The sequence below is a fragment of the Danio rerio genome, chromosome 23 (genome assembly GCF_049306965.1).
Source record: "Danio rerio strain Tuebingen ecotype United States chromosome 23, GRCz12tu, whole genome shotgun sequence".
NCBI classification, from domain to species: domain Eukaryota; kingdom Metazoa; phylum Chordata; class Actinopteri; order Cypriniformes; family Danionidae; genus Danio; species Danio rerio.
The window spans coordinates 5,689,466-5,702,546 of record NC_133198.1 but is presented as its reverse complement, the minus strand read 5'-3'; the positions used below and the strand labels follow the sequence as shown (position 1 = coordinate 5,702,546).

Below are 13,081 nucleotides of genomic sequence, written 5' to 3'. Positions count from 1 at the left end.
AAGGACTAAGCCGAAAAGAAAATGAATGAATGTCCTTCTGAAGGGATAGTTTGACAAAAAAATAAATAAAAATCTGTCATAATTTTCTCACCTTTCACCTGTTGTAAACTGGTTTGAGTTACGAACACAATTGAGGACATTTTGAAGAGTGTTGGAAATCTGTAATCAATGACTTCTTTAGTGCTGTATATATTTTTTTTCCAAAACATCCTTACACACTCATTCACACTCATACACTACGGACAATTTAGCCTACAAAACTCACCTGGACTGCATGTCTTTGGACTGTGGGGGAAACCGGAGCACCCGGAGGAAACCCACGCGAACGCAGGGAGAACATGCAAACTCCACAGAGAAACGCCAACTGACCCAGCCGAGGCTCGAACCAGCGACCTTCTTCCTGTGAGGTGACAGCACTACCTACTGCGCCATCATAACTTAGCATGTTTCTTGTTTTAAAATATGTTTGAATATAAGAAAAGTTTGTAAAATACTTCCCATCTTGCATGCATATTTATGTTATTTTTTTCTGTTTCATATTAAAGTTTATATAAAATTATCAACCAAGCAGTCAAGCAATCTATTAATCAATCAATCAATCAATCAATCAATTAACCAAATATTGGTCAACAATTGTAAGGTCAATATCATACTGCAACACAGTGTTAAATTTCAAATCTAGGTTCCAATGTGATAGTATATAACTAAAAAGTTAAGTACATGTGTTTTACATTCAGTTAAATTTTAAATCAGAGACATTACCCTAGTGTCTTTATGCACTTACTGACCATCAGCCAGGGTCATAATGACTGTACCTTTTTCTCTATGACGTTCAAGGCAATACTTTTAGACTGATTGGATTAGCAGCACCTGCGTATTTAAATTGGTACTGTCATGCTGATGGTATCAGGGCTGGGAAAAGTCTGTCACCAGGCTGATTCCTGTACTTTATTTGCATGTTTTGTTTAGATTTGCCTCTACCTCTTTGTATCACAACCCCCTTATAACATTTACTAGTTAGACCCCTGCTGAAAAATCCAGCTTAAACCAGCCTAGGCTGGTTGGCTGGTTTTAGCTGGTTGACCAGCCTGGTTTTAGAGGGGTTTTGGCCATTTCCAGGCTGGTTTCCAGCTATTTCCAGCCTGGTCTTAACTGGTCAGGCTGGAAAATAACCACCTAAATCCAGCTAAAACCAGCTTGACCAGCCTGGTTTAAACTGGACATAGTTGATTTTGGCTGGACTCCCAGCTTGGCTAGGCTGGTCAAGCTGGTTTAAGCTGGTCATCTCCCAGATTGACCAGCAAAGACCAGGCTGGAAATGGCTGGAAACCAGCCTGGAAGTGGCCAAAACCCCTCTAAAACCAGCCTGGTCGACCAGCTAAAAAAGCTGGATTTTTCAGCAGGGACTTCTCTGGAATTTGCTAGACGTCTGTTAGTTAGCGTATTCATCAGACTTCGTGACAGCAGCAATTATCTGTTTCTCAATAAAGAATCTTAAATTATAAATTGGTAACAACAACAGGAATCAAACTGATTTAATAATTTCAGTACGGGTTAATCTATGGTTTGCAGTGCGTTTAGGATTTTAAATGGACAACATGGTGAGCATTTTAAAACCTTTAAAGCACAGCAAGTCATTGATCATCTTGCTTATTCCATGATAGTTTGTCAAAGTATAGATGTGTTAAATCTGGTAATGCTCTCAGCAGTGAAATATTTGAATTAGATCGTACAAATTCATACGAATTAGCCACTAAATCAAAAAGTTACGAATTGCCTAGAGATTGTGTTGGACCATTACACTTCACCATTCAAAACTATATGAGTGACAAGTCTTCTTCAAATCTTTGGGATCACACAGAGAAATGAAGGCTGTCTGCTGTCATGGAGTTACGGTTAATTATGTTTGGAGGAGGTGCATTTATTTCAGACTGTCATTAAAACTGACTAGAACTACCTTTAGTCTTTTTGCATTAAACAGTTTTATTCCACAACTTCCAGCTAGTCCGAATCAAGAATTTCAGCAGAACATGAATAAAAACTCATTTCTCCCTTTAGAGAGAAAGCAAAGGAATTGTGGAGCTGGATGCGTGAACTAGAAGCAGAGAAGTTTGAGTTACAGTATCAGTTCGGCAAACAGAAATATGAGGTAAGATGAAGTCTCCATCAACTGGAGCTTTACTAAAACATTAAATCAAAAACATCTCCATATACTTTAATAAAACATGCTTCTAATGTCAACATGTATGAATAACCGGTTCTTTATTTAAACAAAGACAGCTTGCATGCTAAATCCTTCATCGAAATGTAATCCCTTGGTCTTCAGCAGTGTTTCTTATTGGCTGATTCACTCTATTTAGATTTGGCTAATGCTTACCAAGACTCATCTCGAGGATTTCTAATCTTATGCCAAAAGCAAACATGTGTCAGCATTAACACAACAAAACCCTACTTTGATCTGCTTCTGTGGAAAGCAAAATGAAAGTATTGATTTGTGATTCATTTTTCTTCTCACACGAAGAAGTCGTTGTGGTTTTCTGCTCATTTTTATCCAGTGTGATGGTTTGTGTTTTTGATTGTGTCTCTTTACAGATCAATGTCCTGAGGAACAGAGTCAGTGACCATCAGAAATTGTGAGTTCATCTGTGTCTATCGATCACAACACAAAACATTCATATTTTTTCGTTAGTGTTTTTTTTTTTCATGAATTCAGACAGTGTGATTTGGTTTTAGAGTATGAAGGTCTTCCCCTAAACCAAAGAGCTTAGAATGACCAAGAGGTGACACTCAAAAGAACGTTCCATTGCAGCAGCAGCGCCCAGCAACAGCCCCACATTCCGCCATTTTGGAGTGAAAGAGTTCGGCTGTCCATTGAATCTTATTACTGTCGCGCGGGCAAACAGCTGCTTTGTTTTTTATTTATTTATTTATTTATTTATTTATTTATTTATTTATTTATTTAAAAAGTGCATTAAAGCTGAGATACAACCGGATAGATGACAATACAACACTTACTATCACAATCATCAGCACTTTTAAATGTTTATTTTACACACTTATAATATGCTGTTGTTCTATTGGAGTTTTCAATCCAAAATGGCCGCCGTGCCAACTAGTGGCTGTTTCTCAAAATTGCACTACAGTGTCGCCTCTTGGTGATTCTATGCTCTTTGCCTAAACCTATCCATCATTAGGTGCACTAATTTTTGTCAGTTTGGGATGTAGTTCTGTCATTAGCACCTTTCACACATACAGACTTTTTCTTGCCTTTATTGACGATTTAAAAAACTTTCAAATTTATACAACTGCAGCGGTTTAGAGGTCATTTCTGGTTAATTTCGTCACAGAATTCACTGGTATTTTGGAATGGATGTGTGATTTTAAAAAAAAAACAATTTTTTAAATTATGCACTCACCGGCCACTTTATTAGGTACACCTTACTAGTACCGGGTTGGACCTACTTTTGCCTCCAGAACTGCCTTAATCCTTCGTGGCATAAATCAAACAAGGGACTGGAAATATTCCTCAGAGATTTTGGTCCATATTGACATGATAGCATCAATCAGTTGCTGTAGATTTGTCGGCTGCGCATCCATGATGTGAATCTCCCGTTCTACCACATCCCAAAGGTGTCCTACTAGATTGAGACCTGATGACTGTGGAGACCATTTTTGTATAATAAACTCGTTGTCATGTTTCGAGAAACCAGTCTGAGATGATTTGTGCTTTATGACATGGCATGTTATCCTGCTGGAAGTAACCATCCGAATATGGGTACACTGTGGTCATAAAGGAATGGACATGGTCAGCAACAATACTCAGGTAGGTTGTGGCATTGACACGATGCTCAATTTGTACTAATGGACCCAAAGGGTGGAAGCTAAAGGAGGTAGTCGCCATTTCAACATAGTGTTTATATACGACAAGCAGACATCAAAAGATGAGTTCACTGAGGTCATAATGAAATAGTAGATTGTGGTGATTAAGGCTGGTAAGTATACTTCAAACAAAATCGAAGATCAACTAAAATGATGCCATGAAGTTTCAACAAAATACGACTGAAACAAAGTTCATTTGGAGTTTGCTTCAGCAGCTCGATACAATTAACCAAAGCTAACTTCATGGTGGAGTTTGTTTTGGCTCCTGAATTCCTTTGAGCTAGCATTGGTGGGTCGTTACACAATCAGTGGGTATGTTCTGGAACTCCACCTTCTTTGATGTGTGAACCCCACCTCCCATTCTTTCTCATTCCATGGAGATCAGAAAAACATTCAAAACAACAACACCAAGTTGGCAACTGTACCAAGCTGAGCTGGTACAGATGTATCCGCACCTGTACGATTTCTTGTGGTATCCTGTGCACTTTAACATGCTCTTTGTCTGTGCCATTGAAAGAATAAACATTGCTTCTACCAGACGTTTACAAAACTGTCATTGCTGTAGTGTTTAGGGGTATATGTGAGCAGTGTGACACGTTTACAACCCTGCCTCCTGCAATGCAGGGTGTCAGAATATTTGAAGACATTATACTTTCAGCCTTTTCAAACTGACCAACATTGTACATTCAGCGGCCTGTAGTAGGAAGTCCTACACCTTTCCACCACTATCAGCCATAACTCTTGATACTGGACAGGATGGATAAGGTGTACTGTTTATCCAAAATTCTGCTGTGCTGCGTCCCAAATCGCATACTTAAGCACTATTCTATGCCATTTTGTAGTATAGTGTAAGTAGTGTGTTCACAATGAAAACTGTAAAAATAATAGTGCACTTTAATTACCCGGATGATGCCCTCATTCAGCCGCTAAAATGAAGTGTGGAATGATGGACACTTCACGCACTCAACGTCTGCTCACATAGCAGAAGGGGCAGAGCTATGGGGCGCACATGTTGGATAACTTTATTTATTTTGGATGGTGAAAGCAAAATTCTCCTACGAGAGTGATTATAGTGACTCCCGATGGTGAATGTGGTTATACTCACGGCAGGTATTATTTGATAATTCGGTCGTTTATTTCACTGATTTGGTTACCGTCAAACGTCATCAGGGAAACGGTTTGAATTTCCGTTCAGTAAAAAAAACATTACTGTTCCATTTGGGTCGACACTACATACATATACTATCCTGTTGAGTGTGTAAGTGCATAAGTACATAGTGCATGAGTGCATAGTGTATAGTGTGCCATTTGGGACGCAGCTTGTGTGAAGTGTGGCCTCAATTTCCTGTTCTCAGCTGTCAAGAGTGTCATCAATGTCTTGAAGGCGCATCTTCTTTAAAGGGTCACGAAACACCAAAACACATTTTTTGAGCTGTTAACAGTCGTATATGTGTCCCACACTGCTAAAAACACTATTAGGACACCTATATTTCACTAAAAAGTGTAAATTGGTTGTTTTTGCGTTATTTCAAGCAAATTCGTACTTCCTGTTTGAAACAAATTTTTGAAGCTGCATCACGGTCATGACATAATAGCGTGTATTCCAGCGTGCAGACTGGGCGTCTGTGCCAGAGTGAGTCTTATTACGTCTTACAGTGTGATGCATTAATGCATGAGTAAAGCTTGTTCAAACCAATCAGCGTGCTCTATTGTGCAACTTCATTAATATTCATTACTGTCACAGTGTAGACGGCAAAGACGCCACGTTGTATTGGCAAAACAAGCGAGAAGTGTTGCTTTTATAGTTTGCTGCAGTTAAGTTTCGTTTTCATTTTCTCTCTGTGAGAGCTCAGACTCACATGTGGATAAACAGTGTACGCGACGCTCGACAACAATAACTTACGTGTCTAAGGAGGATTATTGTTTACCTGAGAGCTGTTCTCATCTGCAAACGCTGAGATCCAGATTCGCTTGTAGTCTCCTCTAAATAAAGACGCGGCTCTAGTTGCTGGTGATTGTCCTGTCTCTACAGATTTGGTAAGTGAGCGACCAGTGCTCTTTGTTTATTCAGTTCGTATTTTATTCGTATCAAACAAACTATTGCACCGAGTGCAATAGTTAGCACTAACAGTTACAACCAAACTATAACCTCGTGTTGGATTTTGTGACCGGAATAACACCCGCAGCTTTCTGACGCTACCTGCCGTGTGTATCCAAGTTTCCGGGAAATGCTGAGTTTTTTTTTTTCTCTCATTCGCCGTGCGGTATCAAACATTGCATGAAAAATACACGCTTAGAGCAGTTCCTCGAATCAAATATCACATATGTCGGGAGGGACATTAATGAATTCCCTGAATGAAAGAGCCAAACTGCAGTTAAAGTCCAACATTTAATAATTTGGCAAATAATTCGACTACAGATGTCCATGTAAACACAGTCACATTGTCCCCTGTGGGTGTGTGTTTTGACTCTGAAATTCAGCGCGCCCAAATAGACACTCCCATACCAAGCCGCTTTTCTTCCTCCGACACTCCCCCCTAAACAGAGCTGGACACGCCCACTTTTCTGACTTTTTCCAAAGTAGAGGTGTGAAAACACCCTGCTGAAACGAGGGGGTTTCATGGCCCTTTAAGGTTTGATGTGCCTTGTGTTTAGAGAGGAGTTTCTGTTGTCCTTTCTGTCAGCTGAACCTGTGGCATCTTTCGTACAAGGCTTTTTCACTCACAGATCTAACACTCACTGGATATTCTCTCTTTTTCTGAACATTAACAAACTCTAACGATGGTTGTGTGTGAAAGTGCCAGTCAATCAGCAATTTCTGAAAAAATTCCCACAACCAATTCAAACCAAAGTCACCTAAATCACCATTCATCTCCATTTTGGTGCTCAGTTTAACCTTTACCAAACTTTACTTACATGCATTAAATTGCTGCCACGAGTTTGGCTGGTTGCATATTTGCAAAGCAGCAGTTGAGCAGGTGTACCTAAAAATAAAAGGTCCAGTTTCATTGTGAAATGTCTGGATTAATTCTTACATTTGCTGGTCTTATTATTATTATCTACTGGTCAGGATGTATCCATGAAGAAATATAAACTCGGCACTCAAGGTTGGCAAATCGTTGACTGAACTGGTTCTAGTTTTATTTTGAATTTAATGCATACCAGCGTTTTTTTCTCAGCGTTTGGTTTACTGCTTTCTACTTCCAAAAGAAAATGCTGTTATGCTTCCCGGAGGGCTTTCTCATTCAAACCAAACTCTGACTCATACACTTGTGCCTCAGGTGTGGAACGCAGACACATGAGTCTTTGTGAATGCATGTTAGAGTGACAGTTCTGTCAGCTGGCAGAGCTGCTTCTTTGGCACAACATGACTGTGGGAGCCAGAACTCAGGCACTGGAGGGCATTGAGGATTTGAGCTGCTGCACTGCACTGTCAGCGTTTACCTGTGCATGTCCAGCCCTAACCTCTCCTCTACTTGATTAGTCTGCAGAGATATTCAAAAGCCTAGTGAGCTGCATGTATACCCAAATTTTGATTAGTGTACTCATATGTCATAACATTTTAGTCTAATATAATTTAGTCATTTTTTAGTATCTCCTCTACATCTAGGGCAGCTATCTGTCAAAATCTCACTAGCCACTACTTTCTGGTTATCAATCTTGGTTATATGGTTATCAATGTTTTTCTTCTGTGACAAAGCAGAACATAGAGTCTTGTCTTCTGGTTGCATGTTTGGACTCACTCTTAATATTGCATGTTTACCTAGATACCTTCACATAGCAAGATGGTGCAATCTTTTATTCTTCACTACAAGAAAAGAGATGCTCTGCAAGATGCTTTTCTCTCAGTTGACCTGAAGTCCCTATGCAATCCCAACTACTGTCGAGATTGAGCTAGTGAAGCAGTGACAGGGCACCCTCTATAACCTGTGTGAAGCCTTGTGGGGACAGAGAGAGCCAGAAGGTGAGAACCTTGTATTGTCATGCTTGACCCTCGAACAGCAAACCACCAGTGTCAAGGAAGAATCAAAACATGGAAATACACATGCTTTAGGTCTACTGCTGTGTACCAATCCTGGAGATGGACACATGCAAAGATGTCTTTTTGCATGAGCATCCTGAACTGCATCTTGTGCAGATACTAGTTTAATATGCGCAGATCCAGGATCAGTGTCGATCCACTGGTCTTTTTGGGTATATTGTAGTACTGTTTGTCGTTTGACAGTGGAACCTCAAACAAACAGGAGTTGCTGCGGGTTTTACAGCAGTGCAGAAATTCCAAGTCTCCTGCAAATGCATTGAGACTCCCGGTTGCCCGGAAATTAATGATAATTTCCGGGAAATTGCAGGTCGCTCGCCCGGTTCTTAAATAGTCTCCACCGCATCCCTCCCAGCTCTTCAGGTATGTCGGGTGCAACTCAACCCCACCGCTCATCAGGTACGTTGATTCCTCTTCAGGTCCCGCGACCTCCTGCAAATCATCTCTGTGTCTCCCGAAAATGACTTTTCCCAACTTGGAAAATTGGATGTCTGGCAGTGAAATGCACAGCCCTGAACTAGGAAGGCTATTGGGGGAACGGTAACACATAGCGGAGTCTGATTGTCTGAATGAGCCACCATGACGGACTTGGCAGTGCTATCCATGCAGGCAGAGTCTAAATGAGAGGCACTACCAAAGTGATCATGGACGTACCAGCTGCGAGGCAGCTTGCGGGGATGTAAGGGCCCCCTCGGAAGGGAAAACACCCCAAGGAAGGGCAGGCAAGAGCTATTGCCTTTCACCTTAAACTCCACAAAGTGGCACCCTGAGTTGGGGGCATTACCTTCCTGCAATGAGCTAGACGGAGATGTTGTCCTGATGGAGAGGAAGTTGGTGGCAGAGAGGCGGAAGATGCCACAGGGGGACATCCTCAACAAGGAGCAGTTGCTGCAGTATTTCTGCATTCAGTGGACAAAGTGAGGTCAGGCTTTGCAAATGGAAATAATATGACATGACTGATGCCGCAGGTTATGAGTGACAACATGGCAGATGTACAGTTGTGTGTCTAAACTCCATTCAGGTATATTTGTACTATGTAGAACATACTAACAGTCACAGAGCTAGTGCACTACGAAATACTGACATAAATCAGAAGACAGTTCATTTATTCATTCATTCATTTTCTTGTCGGCTTAGTCCCTTTATTAATTCGGGGTCGCCACAGCGGAATAAACCGCCAACTTATCCAGCAAGTTTTTACGCAGCGGATGCCCTTCCAGCCGCAACCCAACTCTGGGAAACATCCACTCACACACTCATACACTACGGACAATTTAGCCTACCTAATTCACCTGTACCGCATGTCTTTGGACTGTGGGGGAAACCGGAGCACCCGGAGGAAACCCACGCGAAGGCAGGGAGAACATGCAAACTCCACACAGAAACGCCAACTGAGCCGAGGTTCGAACCAGCGACCCAGCGACCTTCTTGCTGTGAGGCGACAGCACTACCTAATTCTCCACTGCCTCGCCCAGAAGACAGTTCAAATCAAATTACAGTTCAGTTTCTTCAACATAATCTCATGGCTTTAGTGGCTAATTCGTATTATTTGTATACACCACCTGGCAAAAGTCTTGTCATCGATCCCAGTTGTAAGAGCTACAAATAATAACTTGACTTTTAGTTGATCATTTGGAAAAGTGGCATAAGGCAGATTTTGTGATGAATCATCTGTTGAACTGCATCCCAATCAGGCACGTGCACACACAGGGCTCAACCTGTGCAGTGCACATGCCCTTTTTAGTCTTGGATAGAAAGTGCCCTTCCAAAATGAGCTGAAGTGCCCTAGCGAAAATCACCCCCCACCCCCCGTACTTTAGTTTTCCCGCGGCATATCCCCTTGGAAGGTCTCTGCACAGGCCTGATCCCAATTATTACAAATACTGCACCTATTAGAACCCGCATAGACTCAAGATTCTTTCAGAGATAAGTCAATTTTCTTGAAGGAAAAAATCATAGTTGATCATTGTTAAAGTGTCAAAAGGTGGATTTTTCTGATAAATCACCACAAAACTGCAGAAGACCTACTGGAACCTGCATAGAGGGTATCTCAAAGAAATCAGTCAAGTTTGGTGAAGGAGAAATAATGGTTTGGATTTACACTCAGTATGGGGGTGTGCGAGAGATCGCAGATGTGATGGCAACATCAACAGCCTTAGGTATCAAGACGTTTGTGCTGCCCATTACATTACAAATCACAGGAGAGGGCAAAATTTTCAGCAGGAGAGTGCTCCTTCTCATACTTCTTTGCCCTGCAAGACCATTTTCTTTACCATTCCAGATGACTTTATTAATAAGTTATCTGAGTCACTGCAAAGATGTATGGATGCAGTCGTCGAAGCTCATGGGATTCATACGCATTATTAATTCACTTTCCACTGCACTATGACTTTATATTCTATACTGGACATTATATCTGTTGAAAGTGACAAGACTTTTGTCAAAGCAAAGTCAGACCTTACTGACCTATAATTAAATAATTAATTAAAAACCAAGGCATGATCATATTTTATTATGATAAAATAAGCATAATCTAGAAGCCTTTGCCTTACATTAAAGCCACTTCTGATACCAAATGATCCACTAGAAGTCAAGTTATTATTTGTTGTTCCTAAAACTTCAATAGACAACAAGACTTTTTTTCGGGTTGTATATGTATGATATCATTCATACATTTTAGTACAAGCCGTTCATTCCCCAGTGAGGGGTAGGTTTACGGGTTTGGGGACACATTTTAAAACCACATGTTTTCATAAACATTAAATTGTGACATTTCCTTGTGAGATCTGGCTGGGTGCTCTATTAGTTTTACATATTTTTCCCTCTCTATAGGTCAAAAAGAACCAAGCGAGGCCTCAGAAAGTGAATGCTGTGCTGAAAAACACACTTGAATCCTCACAAATCCACCGAAATCATGAAGAGAGGAGCTGACCACTGTTGAAAATTTATTTTCCCTCAGTTAGATTTCACTGAACTATGTAGATTTTACCTGAATAAAAATAATGAAAAAAAAAAGTTGTTTTTTATGTTTTTCGGTTAAAGCTACAATAAAATATCCAAAACCGACTAGAACAGTTTTCAATATTTTGCTTATTTATGTTCTTATATTATCCCAAATGTTTGTAAGAATGTTCAAATTCAGAGAAATAAGCCATTTTAACAAGTTACATGAACTTATGAACCATTAGTTTGCTGTATTGTATGATTGTGTGGGTGAATGAGAGAGTGTAATAGGTGTAAAATATCTTATTTGTGTGTTTAAAAGGGAAAAAAAAAACATAATGGTGAAAAAATTTTCACATTCAAGGAAAACTGCCCCTTTAAATACCTGATCTAATCTAGTCAAATCTAATGCAAATGAGCTCAAACAATGGCTGTATTCAGTGCTGCTGTCAAGCTTTACACTGCATGCTTATTTCATATTGATTTTTCATTTTAAGCGGTGTCAAACGGTCTTGAGCATTAAAAGTATTTCTGTGTAAATACACTACTATTATTAGAGTCTGTGAGAAAAATAGATATACATGCTCAGCATACATATATTCAAATGATGATCATTAAACACACCCAGACTTTTACTGTTCACATTCCCTCAGGCCATCATGTGGGTTTCAGGGTCAGAGAGGTCGACAGATTCTCCTCCTAGATGATTTTCTAGTTTGCGATGCTATTTTTTGCACATTTATAAACACTCACTTCTCTGCTTTTCACATGCTTGTCCATCTGTATCCTATAGACCAGGGGTCTAATAGTATCTTTAAATACATCACTCACCAAGAAGCGCACCTTGCCACCTTGGAGCCTTGAATGTCCTCTAATAAGGCCAACACTGCCATTGCCATAGACCTAAGCAGGTCGCACACCAGAAGCGGCGCTCGGCGGCGCACCGCGCAGCACCACGCATTTTAGAATTCTAAACATAGGTTTCTATCAGGATAAACACACCGGCGCCGCAAGTCGGCGGCGCCCGGCCACGGCTCAGGACGCAGTTCATTTTTCAGCCGCGCCACAGAGCGCCATCTGATTAGTTTCATGTTAAATATCATTTGAATGTGCGCGTCTGGTGTGCGATACTTTAAACTGTCATGTGCGCGCCGTGTGGCGGCGCCGAGCGGCGCTTCTGGTGTGCGACCTGCTTTAGGGTTGTATACATTTGTAAATGCTTTTATATATTTTAAATCATAATAGTTACATATATTGTGTGAGTTAACCCATTTTATCAATTATAAATGAATAGCAATGTTTTTCACATGTGTTGGTGCGTGTTGTTGATGTGTTGTGCAATTTCACATAATTGCCTCTAGGAGTCGCCAATGGAAATAAAACAAACACACAAGAAATACACGTACGCCAGACATGAAGTTGGAGCAGACCAACGCACATTCTCACGGTATAATTCATATTTAGTAAATCCAAACGCGAGCGTGAAACCTGGTGTACACAAAGTTTTTGTGTGTACGCAGCATTGACACATGAGGCCACAGGACTGGAAAGGAGTCCCACTCAGGCCCTGGCTATCAATTTTCAACTTCATGTTATAAATATGGCAGCAACATGTTAATTCCTGTTAGCTTCATGGTAGTTCTTGGTACCAACATGCCAACCCTACAGAAAAAAAACATCTTAAACCAGCCTAGGCTGGTTGGCTGGTTTTAGCTGGTTGACCAGGCTGGTTTTAGATGGGTTTTGGCCATTTCCAGCCTGGTCTTAGCTGGCCAGGCTGGGAGATGACCAGGCTCTAAAACCAGGCTGGTCAACTAGCTAAAACCAGCCAACCAGCTTAGGCAGGTTTAAGCTGGATTTTTCAGCAGGGAATTTGTTCCAGCAACCGGCTAATCCATATTAACAACATGCTAATTCATGCTGGCAACATGCTTACAACAAATTCATGTTGAAAGTTTGCTTTCAGCATGCTAATTCGTGCTAGCAACAAGTTAATTGCTTCTAGCTGCATGGTAACATGCCAATTCATACCAGCAACCAGTTAATCCATATTAACAACATGCTAATTCATGCTAGCAACATGCTGACAACAAATTCATGTTGAAAGCTTGCTTTCGGCATGCTATTCATGCTAGCAACAAGTTAATTGCTGCTAGCTGCATGGTAACATGACAATTTATTCTAGCAACTGGCTAATTCATGCTAAAAGCGTGCAAACTG

General features: G+C 40.8%; 1 protein-coding gene across 2 annotated transcripts in view; it reads left to right on the top strand.

The window, feature by feature from the left end:
* The window catches only part of tnnt2a (troponin T type 2a (cardiac)), a 31,873-nt gene extending 20,889 nt beyond the window's left edge, over positions 1–10,984 (top strand). Inside the window, exons 10-12 of one of the 2 annotated variants that reach the window (XM_073938694.1) lie at positions 2,059–2,149; positions 2,593–2,633; positions 10,751–10,984. In XM_073938694.1, the coding sequence (XP_073794795.1) occupies positions 2,059–2,149; positions 2,593–2,633; positions 10,751–10,784 (166 nt within the window). In that variant the 3' untranslated portion in view covers positions 10,785–10,984. 2 annotated transcript variants of the gene reach the window in all.
* Positions 10,985–13,081: the final 2,097 nt, after the last annotated feature.